We start from the raw sequence: 14,988 nt of genomic DNA on the forward strand, positions 1-14,988 counted from the left end.
GCCCTTTATTTATACTCTGGCGTCATTTTGATGCACAGGAGGGGGCAGGCCTTAAAAAACGGCGCACAGCCTGATGGGCGCCGTTTTTTAACGCCTGGGTCAGGGCAGGCGTTAAGGGACCTGTGGGCTCGGAAGGAGCCCAAAGATGCCCTCCCCTGCCCCGGGGGCACCCCCTGCCACCCCCAGGACGACACCCAAGGATGGAGGGACCCATCCCAGGGAAGGGAAGGTAAGTTTGGGTAAGTATTTTTTTCCGACTTTTTTTGTGGCATAGGGGGGCCTGATTTGGGCCCCCCTACATGCCACTATGCCCAGTGACCATGCCCAGGGGACATAAGTCCCCTGGGCATGGCCATTGGGCAAGGGGGCATGACTCCTGTCTTTCCTAAGACAGAAGTCATGTCAATGGAGGTGCGGCGTAAAAATAAATGGCACAAATCCGGTTTGAGGCCTGAATTTTGTCTCAGACCTGACTTGCACCGTTTTTTGACGCACAACACCCATTTTCCCATACGCCGACGCTGCCTGGTGTGAGTAATTTTGTTTGACGCACACCAGTCCGCAGCGCCGGCTAACGTCATTCCATTAATAAGGCGCCCGCATGGCGCGTTGGAATGACGTTAGCCGGCGGTAACATTTTTGACGCACAACTGCGTTGGCGCAGTTGTGCGTCAAAAAGTATAAATATGGGCCAAAATGTACAGGTTGTCAGACTAGGTGAAGGCCAGCATCAAGAAGGAAGTCTCCAATATGTTGGCTCTAGGGGTTATTGAGAAGTCTATTAGTCCCTGGGCCAGCTCTGTGGTGCTGGTACCCACGGCTGCTGCACCCGGTGCCAAGCCAAAACTGTGGTTCTGCGTGGACTACTGGGGTCTCAATTCAGTCACATGGACTGATGCTCACCCCATCCCCTGAGCTGATGAGTTCGTAGACAGACTCGGCGCTGCCAAATTCCTCAGTACTTTTGACTTCATATCAGGGTGCTGGCAGATCGCCTTGAATGAGGGGGCTAAAGAGATATCGGCATTTTGCACACCTGAGGGCCATTACCAATTCCAGGTGATGCCCTTTTGGTTTAAAAATGCCCCCGCTACCTTCCAACGGTTTGTTAACGGGGTCCTAGCTGGCAACGATGCCTTCTGCGCAGCCTACCTGGACGACATTGCTGTCTACAGTGACAGCTGGGAGGAACGCCTGCACCACCTGAAGGAGGTGCTTCAGGCTCTGCAACAGGCAGGCCTGACCATCAAGGCCAGTAAGTGCCAGATTGGGCAGGGTTCCGTGGTGTACTTGGGACACCTAGTAGGTGGTGGCAAGGTGCAGCCCCTCCAGGCCAAGATTGAAACTATCTAGGCCTGGCAACCACCTAGAACCCAAACAGAGGTGAGAGTTTTCTTAGGCCTCACTGGATATTGCCGCAGATTTGTCAAGGGCTATGGAACCATGGTGACACCCTTGACAGAACTCACATCCAAAAAGCAACCTAGGTTTTTGAATTGGACAGAGGCTTGTGAGAAAGCCTTTGACTCCCTGAAGGAAGCCATGTGCACAGCCCCCATGCTCAAGGCTCCTGACTACTCCAAGGAATTTATCGTGCAGACAGACGCTTCAGAGCATGGCATATGGGCGGTCCTAGCACAGCTAAATGAGGAGGGCCTAGACCAACCAGTAGTCTTTATTAGCAGAAGACTATTACCACGGGAACAGAAGTGGAGTGCTATTGAAAGAGAAGCATTTGCTGTGGTCTGGGCACTGAAGAAGCTGAGACCATACCTGTTTGGGACTCACTTCCGGGTTCAGACAGACCACAGGCCCCTCAGACGGCTCATGCAGATGGGGGATGAGAATCCTAAACTCTTGAGGTGGTCCATTTCCCTACAGGGGGTGGACTTTATGGTGGAGCATCGCCCAGAGATTGACAATGCCAATGCTGATGGTCTCGCCAGATACTTCTGCCTTAGCGATGAGAGCTCCCAGGAGGTTGGGTAGCTCTCTCCACTTTCAGCTGGGGGGGACACATGTTAGACCTGACAGCCTTAGGGTGGTCACCCCTAACTTTTTGCCTGCCTCCCTCCACTTTTGAGATACTGTTTTTGCTGCTTTTTAGACTCTGCGCACTTTACCACTGCTAGCCAGTGCTAAAGCGCATATGCTCTCTCCCTTTAAACATGGTAACATTGGATCACACCCAATTGGGCTATTTAATTTACTTATAAGTCCCTAGTAGAATGCACTATATTTGCCCAGGGCCTGTAGATTAAAAGCTACTAGTGGGCCTGCAGCACTGATTGTGCCACCCACTTCAGTAGCCCCTTAACCTTGTCTTATGCCTGCCATTGCAAGGCCTGTGTGTGCAGTTTCACTGCCAATTCGACTTGGCACTTGAAAATAATTGCCAAGCCTAAAACTCCCCTGTTTCTACATATAAGTCACATCTAAGGTGTGCCCTAGGTAACCCCTAAGGCAAGGTGCTGTGTAGGTAAAAGGCAGGACATTTACCTGTGTAGTTTACATGTCCTGCTAGTGTAAAACTCCTAAATTAGTTTTTGCACTACTGTGAAGCCTGCTCCCTTCAGAGGCTAACATTGGGACTGCCCTCACACACTGTTTGAGTAGTAGCTGCTGATCTGAAAGGAGTAGGAAGGTCATATTTAGTGTGGCCAGAATGTTAATACAAAATCCTGCTGACTGGTGAAGTTGGATTTAATATTAGTATTTTAGAAATGCCACTTTTTGAAAGTGAGCATTTCTCTGCACTTAAGTCTTTCTGTGCCTTACAATCCAAGTCTGGCTTGGTTTAGTTGACAGCTCCTTGCGCATTCACTCAGACACACCCCAAAGACAGGATACTCAGCCTCACTTGCATACATCGGCATTTTGAATGGGTCTTCCTGGGCTAGGAGGGTGGAGGGCCTGCTCTCACACAAAGGACTGCCACAACCCCTACTGGGACCCTGCCAGACAGGGTTGAACTGAAAGGGGGCCTGGGTCACTTCCAAGCTACTCTTTGAAGTCTCTCCCACTTCAAAGGCACATTTGGGTATAAAAACAGGGCCTCTGCCCTACCACCTCAGACACTTCCTGGAGAAGAGACCTGAATCAGAACCTGCACCCTGACAAGAAGAACTGCCTGGCTGCCTAAAGGACTCACCTGACTGCTTTCTGAAGAGGACTGCTGTATTGCTGTTGCCCTGCTGACTTGCTGCTCTTTTGCTTTGCTGCAGAAGTGCTCTCCAAGAACTTGGATAGAGCTTGCCTCCTGTTCCCTGAAGTCTCAGGATCAAAAAGACCTCTCTCCTGCAGCTGAAATCCCCCTGAGGCAAATATTTGCAGCACCGCCTGCCAGGAACGATGCACACACGCCGAGTCTGGAACGACGCAGCCGACTTTGCGACAGAAGATCGATGCAGTGCCAGTGACGCGACCGGAACTTCGACGCACGACCCTACTGGATTGCCGCAAGCCGACTCAGAACGATGCCGCCTGACTTCCTGATTGGAATCGACACAGCGACTGCCGTCCGGAAGAAAATTCCACGCATCGCCTACCGGAATCACAGCAGCCCCTGTGAATTCGATCTGCAAGCCCAGGATTCCATGCATCGTCCCCAGGGCGTCTGAAAACCCCACAACCCGAAGAGGATCCAAGTCCACATGCTGGAAATCGACGCACCGTCTTCCCCACGTGGAAAAAGGACGGCGCAAGTTCATTTGCGGAGGGGCGAAACCAACGTACACTCATCGTTTTCTATGCATCTCCTCCTCTGCGGTCCCTTGCGAGGATTTTCAACGCTAACCAGGTACTTTGCCCTGCAAGAGACACTTCGGACCATATTTATACTTTTTTAGCACTGCATTTGCGCAGCTTTTTGACGCAGAAGTGGCGCAAACTTACAAAACACAATTGTATTTTGTAAGTTTGCACCGCGTTCGTATAAAAAAATGACACAAATGCGGAGCTAAAAAAGTATAAATATGGGCCTTGTTGTTTCTAGGAGAACTTAAGACACTTTTTATTGCTTTTACAGTAATATTTCAACTCTAAGACATTTGATATCACTTTCAGTGATATCCCTGCCTTTGCTTATTTCATCTTTAATCGTTTTGACCTGCATTTATCCAGATAAATATTACGTATTTTTCTAAACACTGTGTGGTGTGTTTTTGTGGTGTTATATTGTGGTATTGTATGATCTATTGCACAAGTACTTCACACATTGCCTTCTAAGTTAAGCCTGACTGCTCAGTGCCAAGCTACCAGAGGGTGGGCACAGGATAGTTTGGATTGTGTGTGACTTACCATGACTAGAGTGAGGGTCCTTGCTGGGACAGGGTGTAACTTGACTGCCAACCAATGACCCCATTTCTAACAGCCGGAGACCACCCTTTTTCTAAAAGCAGCTCAGAATCATCAGTGGATCCATCCATGGATTTGTCTGAGATTTTGTTTCTTAAAAAAATGCTTTTTAGCCCTTCCAGACTCTACCCTGGCCCCTTTTATTTTATTTTTTATCTTTTTTGTGGGACTCCCAAGATGGTTGTTAACACTTCTTTGTTGAAGTACTGGCAGCCAATCAGATATCAGTATGGGCGCCTTAGCATCCACCGAGATATCTATATTTTTAAAACTTTAATATCTCAAAAACATCTGAACAGATGTACACCAAATCACAAATCACTCTCTTTGGACGAAGAGCTAGCTTTCTGCCAAATTTGGTGTAATTCCATCCAGTGGTTCATGTTGTGGTGTTTAAAATCCCTTTGGAGAAATGAATGAGGAAAATGCATTTTGGGACACTCCTTCTTCTCTGCCCCCGTTTGACAGATCTCCCTGAAACGTTTAAGACAGCAGTCAAATTGAGCAGAATATATGTTTTAAAAATGTCATGAAGATTCGTCAAGCAGCACTAAAGTTATTGGCAGAACAAAAAACTCTCAGTCTATAGAGATTAGGTCATTAATATAACTACCTACTGACGACTGCCTGTAGGTTTTACACATATGCTTAAATTGAAGTTGCACAAATGATTCCTCTGAATGTAATCTTGAGTACTGTATTTGGCCATCTGGGCAAATAGATCTTTATACACTGAATTACCACAATATAACTTTTGCTGCAAATTGCTATTTCTTGTATCTCGCCTCAACTATATTTGATGTATATATTCATATACTTATGTAGTCTTATGCAATATTACTGCATTTGTAATGCATTGCATTGCATATTTCAATCTGATTATATATGTTATTTATCCACTCTAAAATGGTGCCAATTGTTTGGGATTATGTTGAGTCTTTCTTCGCTGTTTATTTTATGTACATACACAGTGTTCAAAGTTATGTGATCAAGGCCGTGGTGACGGCTGAAACACCTCTGTTTTTCTGAGTAAACACCTGACACCTGCAGTCCAAGTGAGCGTGGTCATTCCAGTTGAGAGTTTATTTATATATTTGTGTTTATGTAAGTATTTATTCATGCACAGTTTTATAAATTATTTATATATTTTTTAATTTACATTATATTAAAGTTATATGTTAAAATATTTAAGATTTACTATTTTAAACTAGTTATATTAAAATGCATCATTTTTGTACGTTTTTTAATGATATTAGTGTAAAATGATAATTCCCCTCCCCCCAACAATATTTTTGTACTTACCATTATAAGTATAGGAAAATGATAGTTTTGGAAATGATATTTTTGACATAATATTTTTGTTCCAAAATATTGTTTGGTCCAATATTATGTCAGTGATTTGCCTTTTGAAGAGTCACTACATACTGCTGCATTGCAATAGTTTCAAATATAAAACTTTACTACTGAAAAAGGAATACCAAAGCAGATATGCAACCAAACTACTAGTAGAGTTTTGAGCTGTGACCGAATATGGCAGCACAAATAGAAAGAAATTCCTTTTTTGTATTGCCACCCTATAAGAGATGCCATATGAAAGCTGAATGGGTTGTTTTACCACAATGACAGAAATTTACAGTTGGTGTCCAAAAGTGGGTCAGGTGAAGCAACAGCATATGATGTTTCAGTCACCCTAAGTAATGGTGCACAATACCACTATTTTAAGATATTGATAAGTCTGGTAACATTTTAGGACAAATATTCAGTTTCACATTAGTTATGCGATAGTGGCCTTCACAGAATATTCCTCTGGTACACCTTGTGTCCACTGCAACCCACTCTAAGGTTTTGTTTTCAATAAGGATGATGTAATTAGCCAGTGAAGGTTGGCTATATACAGGGAGTGCAGAATTATTAGGCAAATGAGTATTTTGACCACATCATCCTCTTTATGCATGTTGTCTTACTCCAAGCTGTATAGGCTCGAAAGCCTACTACCAATTAAGCATATTAGGTGATGTGCATCTCTGTAATGAGAAGGGGTGTGGTCTAATGACATCAACACCCTATATCAGGTGTGCATAATTATTAGGCAACTTCCTTTCCTTTGGCAAAATGGGTCAAAAGAAGGACTTGACAGGCTCAGAAAAGTCAAAAATAGTGAGATATCTTGCAGAGGGATGCAGCACTCTTAAAATTGCAAAGCTTCTGAAGCGTGATCATCGAACAATCAAGCGTTTCATTCAAAATAGTCAACAGGGTCGCAAGAAGCGTGTGGAAAAACCAAGGCGCAAAATAACTGCCCATGAACTGAGAAAAGTCAAGCGTGCAGCTGCCACGATGCCACTTGCCACCAGTTTGGCCATATTTCAGAGCTGCAACATCACTGGAGTGCCCAAAAGCACAAGGTGTGCAATACTCAGAGACATGGCCAAGGTAAGAAAGGCTGAAAGACGACCACCACTGAACAAGACACACAAGCTGAAACGTCAAGACTGGGCCAAGAAATATCTCAAGACTGATTTTTCTAAGGTTTTATGGACTGATGAAATGAGAGTGAGTCTTGATGGGCCAGATGGATGGGCCCGTGGCTGGATTGGTAAAGGGCAGAGAGCTCCAGTCCGACTCAGACGCCAGCAAGGTGGAGGTGGAGTACTGGTTTGGGCTGGTATCATCAAAGATGAGCTTGTGGGGCCTTTTCGGGTTGAGGATGGAGTCAAGCTCAACTCCCAGTCCTACTGCCAGTTCCTGGAAGACACCTTCTTCAAGCAGTGGTACAGGAAGAAGTCTGCATCCCTCAAGAAAAACATGATTTTCATGCAGGACAATGCTCCATCACACGCGTCCAAGTACTCCACAGCGTGGCTGGCAAGAAAGGGTATAAAAGAAGGAAATCAAATGACATGGCCTCCTTGTTCACCTGATCTGAACCCCATTGAGAACCTGTGGTCCATCATCAAATGTGAGATTTACAAGGAGGGAAAACAGTACACCTCTCTGAACAGTGTTTGGGAGGCTGTGGTTGCTGCTGCACGCAATGTTGATGGTGAACAGATCAAAACACTGACAGAATCCATGGATGGCAGGCTTTTGAGTGTCCTTGCAAAGAAAGGTGGCTATATCGGTCACTGATTTGTTTTTGTTTTGTTTTTGAATGTCAGAAATGTATATTTGTGAATGTTGAGATGTTATATTGGTTTCACTGGTAATAATAAATAATTGAAATGGGTATATATTTGTTTTTTGTTAAGTTGCCTAATAATTATGCACAGTAATAGTCACCTGCACACACAGATATCCCCCTAACATTGCTAAAACTAAAAACAAACTAAAAACTACTTCCAAAAATATTCAGCTTTGATATTAATGAGTTTTTTGGGTTCATTGAGAACATGGTTGTTGTTCAATAATAAAATTAATCCTCAAAAATACAACTTGCCTAATAATTCTGCACTCCCTGTAATGGTATTGTGCTGCATCGTCTGGGCACCAAGGGCCTGATGAAGAGTTTGGCGGACAGAAGGACCTGTCTGTCGAACTTCTGACCAGGAGGCTGCCGCCATACTGACTACCTCCACGCCAGGCCCATTACGACTTTCTCCCTGGACTGATGGGTGGAAATCAAGGATTCTGTCCGTCAGCCCAGCGGGAAAGTGGGGCAGCATTGTCATTGGATCATAATTGCGCCAGCTGCAATGTTGCCGCCTGCAGGGTGCACCAGCATCCTCGCAATGCTCACTGTCTGCACAGCAGACGGTGAGCTTTGTGAGGTTGCTGGGCAGGGGGACACCGGCACTGCCCATGCCAAGTGCATGGGCAGTACAGGGTCCCCCCTGTGGACCCAGCACCTGTTCTCCACCAGCCTTTTCATGGAGGTGAAACTGCAATGAAAAGGCTGACAGAGAACCAGGCCGTAATCAGGAGGGCGGCGTTGACTTCAGCGCCACCCTGGCTGATCACAACCTCCACCACCATCACCCTGTCGAGATCGAAGATCCTGGCAGAGATGGTAGTAGGTTGGCGAGTCTGCCAGCCAACCTCGTATTGTGGCTGTCCGACTGCCACAACTGCGGCGGTCTGACAGCCACCACAAGTAATCAGGCTATTCGTTTTAGAAAATATGAATTTATGTGAAATGATTTTTATAGACTCTGAAATAGAAATGAATACGAATAGGTAATGTAGTGCTTTTGTATAATGTAAGGTGCAGCACATTTTTACTCACTCTGCTGTACTTTGAGTTAGTTGCCTTGCTGTGGTGGTGCACTGAACAGGAACTGAGGAAAAAGAAGAAATTTACTACAATGTGAGCTTGGTTGAAAAACATCAACTTTCATCAAAGCTTTTAAGAGTGCAATGCCACAAATTTGGTGAAAATTTCACATTTGAAGTGCTAGAAGTACTTTACAGAGTACCACGGAACAACCAATACTTTGCCATTGAAAGACGAAATATTTTCCAAGCTCATTCTCATCCTATCTATTATTTGTTGCTCACGTTTCCTGAATATTGACAGTTTCCAATTCTTCAAGAAGAGGATGCTTTCACACACATGTATTCCATTCCCCCATTTTTCAAAAACTGTCCTAAACATGCTAGTGCTGCAGTAAATTTTAGATGTCAGCCCAGAATATGAAAGTTGCTGTTGAAGAATTGTTGCCAAGTCCCACTTTTGAGACCACAAATAGTTTTACAGCTCCAACAAAGTTTCACCTAAAAACAAACGTAAATATTATTTGTGATATATTACAGTTGCATTTCAGAGCTTCATGGCCAAATGCATCACTATGCGCTGCTCTACTTAGATACTTTTCAGACAGAACTAAATTAGCAATAATAGTAGTTAAAAGGCAGATGTGAAGATCTTAACAGTGACACACTGCGTGGCTCAGTGTTACCTTCGGGTAGTTGAGGAGGGCTTGTGGGTGGAATGACAATGCTGGCTGAGGTAAAAATGAAAGATCCAGTCCAGGCACCATAACTACGGGTTGTTACTCCATTGCGTGTGGATTCCTGGTAGCTGCTTTGTCCCGGCCGCTTCTCCATTCTCACTCTGCCCCCAGCATTCCTGACTTTCCCCGCATTGATTGCGGCTCTGCAGATGGAAGAGTCCTGATGGAAAAGCAGCATTGGTTATGAAATGTGACATTTCACATTTATTTCCTCCTTCATGCTGCCAATGTTTGTTTAATGTGCCATATTTCCTGCAAGATGCAAAAAAAAAAAAAGAAAAATCAACACATCAGATGGATGTGGACAACAAAATAAACTTACGTCTGTGTAGACATCAGTCCCCCAAACTGTGACTTCTTGTTTTAGGCATCCTTCTGGACAAATAACTCTAGAAGAGAAGACAGAAATACCAGTGAACGTTGTATATTCACACCATATGCCAGATTCAATCAACATAATACTTCAGGATTTATTTACGAAGCAAAAGTGGCACACTCCCCCACCGGACTGTCATTTTTTTAATGCTCTAATGGCGCAGGGTGCCAGCCCATATTTTCAAGGCCACTCAAAGCCACCTTGCGTGGGTTTTCATGGTCTTGTAAATATGGACCCCTTTCATGCATAGCACTGTGTGAAAAGGGAGTTCCATGGGTGTTGCTGTGGGTTAGCACGCAGCACTCCTGGAATCCAATGCATTTCCAGGTTTACAAGTCTGGGAATACGTCAGATTCCTATGCTATCTCATGCACCGCTTTTGGAAAATGGCCAAAAGTAACCTTGAAGCCAGTCAAGAGGTAATGAAACGCTGGTATGACCAGAAGGCCACCCTGGTAGAGTTTCAGCCTGGAGACAAAGTGTGGGTAATAGAGCCAGTAGAGCCTAGAGCTCTCCAGGACCACTGGTCTGGCCCAGACCTCCAATACCCTAGGAACCCCCTAAGGGTGCTCCATGTCATCCGACTGAAGCCTCACGTTGAGAGGACCGAAGTCAACATGCTTCTGGTGACAGATGAGGGTATGAAGGAGGAGAGTGAACCTCTCCCCGACCTCCTCGCTGCCAAGGAAGGTGATGGGTCAGTGGAGGGTGTCATTCTCTCTGACTCCTGACCCTAGACCAGAGAGGGGCTGCTACCAGTTACTGGAACAGTACTCCTCACAGTTTTCACTCACCCCTGAACTCACACACTGGTGTGTCTGTGATATTGACATGGGAGACAGTCCCCCTGTAAAGAACAAAGGGGCATATTTATACTCTGTTTGCGCCGAATGGGCGTCAAAATATTTGACGCACAATCAGTGCAAACCCTGCCCCATATTTATACTTTGACGTCCGACCCCGCGGGCGTCAAAATTCCACCATGTGCGTCATTTTTTGGAAGGGGGAACCAGCCTTGCGTTAATTATATGCAAGGTAGGCGTTCCCTTCCAAAAAATGACTTTAAGGCCTGTGCCCCTTATTTATACTCTGACGTCATTTTGATGCACAGGAGGGGGCAGGCCTTAAAAAACGGCGCACAGCCTGATGGGTGCTGTTTTTTAACGCCTGGGTCAGGGCAGGCGTTAAGGGACCTGTGGGCTCGGAAGGAGCCCAGAGGTGCCCTCCCCTGCCCCCGGGGACACCCCCTGCCACCCTTGCCCACCCCAGGAGGACACCCAAGGATGGAGGGACCCATCCAAGTGAAGGAAAGGTAAGTTCGGGTAAGTATTTTTTTCCGACTTTTTTTGTGGCATAGGGGGGCCTGATTTTGGCCCCCCACATGCCACTATGCCCAATGACCATGCCCAGGGGACATAAGTCCCCTGGGCATGGCCATTGGGCAAGGGGGCATGACTCCTGTCTTTGCTAAGACAGGAGTCATGTCAATGGAGGTTGGGCGTAAAAAAAAATGGCGCAAATCCGGTTTGAGGCCTGAATTTTGCCTCAGACCTGAGTTGCACCGTTTTTTGACGCACAACACCCATTTTCCCATACGCCGACGCTGCCTGGTGTGAGTCATTTTTTTTTACGCACACCAGTCCGCAGCGCCGGCTAACGTCATTCCATTAATAAGGCGCCCGCATGGCGCGTTGGAATGGCGTTAGCCGGCGGTAAGATTTTTGACGCACAACTGCGTTGGCGCAGTTGTGCGTCAAAAAGTATAAATATGGGCCAAAATGTACAGGTTGTCAGACTAGGTGAAGGCCAGCATCAAGGAGGAAGTCTCCAATATGTTGGCTCTAGGGGTTATTGAGAAGTCTATTAGTCCCTAGGCCAGCTCTGTGGTGCTGGTACCCACGGCTGCTGCACCCGGTGCCAAGCCAAAACTGTGGTTCTGCGTGGACTACTGGGGTCTCAATTCAGTCACATGGACTGATGCTCACCCCATCCCCTGAGCTGATGAGTTCGTAGACAGACTCGGCGCTGCCAAATTCCTCAGTACTTTTGACTTCATATCAGGGTGCTGGCAGATCGCCTTGAATGAGGGGGCTAAAGAGATATCGGCATTTTGCACACCTGAGGGCCATTACCAATTCCAGGTGATGCCCTTTTGGTTTAAAAATGCCCCCGCTACCTTTTAACGGTTTGTTAACGGGGTCCTAGCTGGCAAGGATGCCTTCTGCGCAGCCTACCTGGACGACATTGCTGTCTACAGTGACAGCTGGGAGGAACGCCTGCACCACCTGAAGGAGGTGCTTCAGGCTCTGCAACAGACAGGCCTGACCATCAAGGCCAGTAAGTGCCAAATTGGGCAGGGTTCTGTGGTGTACTTGGGACACCTAGTATGTGGTGGCAAGGTGCAGCCCCTCCAGGCCAAGATTGAAACTATCTAGGCCTGGCAACCACCTAGAATCCAAACAGAGGTGAGAGTTTTCTTAGGCCTCACTGGATATTACCGCAGATTTGTCAAGGGCTATGGAACCACGGTGACACCCTTGACAGAACTCACATCCAAAAAGCAACCTAGGTTGTTGAATTGGACAGAGGCTTGTGAGAAAGCCTTTGACTCCCTGAAGGAAGCCATGTGCACAGCCCCCATGCTCAAGGCTCGTGACTACTCCAAGGAATTTATCGTGCAGACAGACGCTTCAGAGCATGGCATATAGGCGGTCCTAGCACAGCTAAATGAGGAGGGCCTAGACCAACCAGTAGTCTTTATTAGCAGAAGACTATTACCACGGGAACAGAGGTGGAGTGCTATTGAAAGAGAAGCATTTGCTGTGGTCTGGGCACTGAAGAAGCTGAGACCATACCTGTTTGGGACTCACTTCCGGGTTCAGACAGACCACAGGCCCCTCAGACGGCTCATGCAGATGAGGGATGAGAATCCTAAACTCTTGAGGTGGTCCATTTCCCTACAGGGGGTGGACTTTATGGTGGAGCATCACCCAGAGATTGACAATGCCAATGCTGATGGTCTCGCCAGATACTTCCGCCTTAGCGATGAGAGCTCCCAGGAGGTTGGGTAGCTCTCTCCACTTTCAGCTGGGGGGGACACATGTTAGACCTGACAGCCTTAGGGTGGCCACCCCTAACTTTTTGCCTGCCTCCCTCCACTTTTGAGATACTGTTTTTGCTGCTTTTTAGACTCTGCGCACTTTACCACTGCTAGCCAGTGCTAAAGCGCATATGCTCTCTCCCCTTAAACATGGTAACATTGGATCACACCCAATTGGGCTATTTAATTTACTTATAAGTCCCTAGTAGAGTGCACTATATTTGCCCAGGGCCTGTAGATTAAAAGCTACTAGTGGACCTGCAGCACTGATTGTGCCACCCACTTCAGTAGCCCGTTAACCTTGTCTTAGGCCTGCCATTGCAAGGCCTGTGTGTGCAGTTTCACTGCCAATTCGACTTGGCACTTGAAAATACTTGCCAAGCCTAAAACTCCCCTGTTTCTACATATAAGTCACCTCTAAGGTGTGCCCTAGGTAACCCCTAAGGCAAGGTGCTGTGTAGGTAAAAGGCAGGACATTTACCTGTGTAGTTTACATGTCCTGCTAGTGTAAAACTCCTAAATTAGTTTTTGCACTACTGTGAGGCCTGCTCCCTTCATAGGCTAACATTGGGACTGCCCTCACACACTGTTTGGTAGTAGCTGCTGATCTGAAAGGAGCAGGAAGGTCATATTTAGTGTGGCCAGAATGTTAATACAAAATCGTGCTGACTGGTGAAGTTGGATTTAATATTAGTATTTTAGAAATGCCACTTTTAGAAAGTGAGCATTTCTCTGCACTTAAGTCTTTCTGTGCCTTACAATCCACGTCTGGCTGGGTTTAGTTGACAGCTCCTTGCGCATTCACTCAGACACACCCCAAAGACAGGATACTCAGCCTCACTTGCATACATCGGCATTTTGAATGGGTCTTCCTGGGCTGGGAGAGTGGAGGGCCTGCTCTCACACAAAGGACTGCCACAACCCCTACTGGGACCCTGGCAGATAGGATTGAACTGAAAGGGGGCCTGGGTCACTTCCAAGCTACTCTTTGAAGTCTCTCCCACTTCAAAGGCACATTTGGGTATAAAAACAGGGCCTCTGCCCTACCACCTCAGACACTTCCTGGAGAAGAGACCTGAATCAGAACCTGCACCCTGACAAGAAGAACTGCCTGGCTGCCTAAAGGACTCACCTGTCTGCTTTCTGAAGAGGACTGCTGTCTTGCTGTTGCCCTGCTGACTTGCTGCTCTTTTGCTTTGCTGCAGAAGTGCTCTCCAAGGACTTGGATAGAGCTTGTCTCCTGTTCCCTGAAGTCTCAGGATCAAAAAGACCTCTCTCCTGCAGCTGAAATCCCCCTGAGGCAAATATTTGCAGCACCGCCTGCCAGGAACGATGCACAGCCTGCTCGCAGTTCAAAATTCACCACACGCCGAGTCTGGAACGACGCAGCCCGACTTTGCGACAGAAGATCGATGCAGTGCCAGCGACGCGACCGGAACTTCGACGCACGGCCCTACTGGACTGAACGATGCCGCCTGACTTCCTGAGGGGAATCGACACAGCGCCTGCCGTCCGGAAGAAAATTCCACGCATCGCCTACCGGAATCACAGCAGCCCCTGTGAATTCGCTCTGCAAGCCCAGGATTCCATGCATCGTCCCCGGAGCGTCTGAAAACCCCACAACCCGAAGAGGATCCAAGTCCACATGCCGGAAATCGACGCACCGTCTTCCCCACGTGGAAAAAGGACAGCGCAAGTTCATTTGCGGAGGGGCGAAACCGACGCACACTCATCGTTTTCTATGCATCTCCTCCTCTGCGGTCCCTTGCGAGGATTTTCAACACAAACCAAGTACTTTGGCCTGCAAGAGACACTTCGGCCCATATTTATACTTTTTTAGCACTGCATTTGCGCAGCTTTTTGACGCAGAAGCGGCGCAAACGTACAAAACACAATTGTATTTTGTAAGTTTGCACCGCGTTCGTATAAAAAAATGACACAAATGCGGAGCTAAAAAAGTATAAATATGGGCCTTGTTGTTTCTAGGAGAACTTAAGACACTTTTTATTGCTTTTACAGTAATATTTCAACTCTAAGACATTTGACATCACTTTCAGTGATATCCCTGCCTTTGCTTATTTCATCTTTAATCGTTTTGACCTGCATTTATCCAGATAAATATTACGTACTTTTCTAAACACTGTGTGGTGTGTTTTTATGGTGTTACATTGTGGTATTGTATGATCTATTGCACAAATACTTCACAC

The 14,988-nt window shown here is 46.6% G+C and overlaps 1 protein-coding gene across 4 annotated transcripts in view; it reads right to left on the reverse strand.

Annotated features, from left to right (window-relative positions):
- LOC138293061 (uncharacterized) overlaps nt 1-14,988 on the reverse strand; it is a 289,136-nt gene that overhangs the window by 85,158 nt on the left and 188,990 nt on the right. For all 4 annotated transcript variants that reach the window (XM_069232058.1, XM_069232057.1, XM_069232059.1 and 1 more), the window contains 3 exons: nt 9,628-9,694; nt 9,252-9,465; nt 8,579-8,630 (listed from right to left, as the gene is read on the reverse strand). In XM_069232058.1, coding sequence (XP_069088159.1) covers nt 8,579-8,630; nt 9,252-9,465; nt 9,628-9,694 — 333 coding nt within the window. The remainder of the gene's footprint in view (nt 1-8,578; nt 8,631-9,251; nt 9,466-9,627; nt 9,695-14,988) is intronic.

Source organism: Pleurodeles waltl, chromosome 4_2 (assembly GCF_031143425.1).
Source record: "Pleurodeles waltl isolate 20211129_DDA chromosome 4_2, aPleWal1.hap1.20221129, whole genome shotgun sequence".
Taxonomy (NCBI): Eukaryota; Metazoa; Chordata; class Amphibia; order Caudata; family Salamandridae; genus Pleurodeles; species Pleurodeles waltl.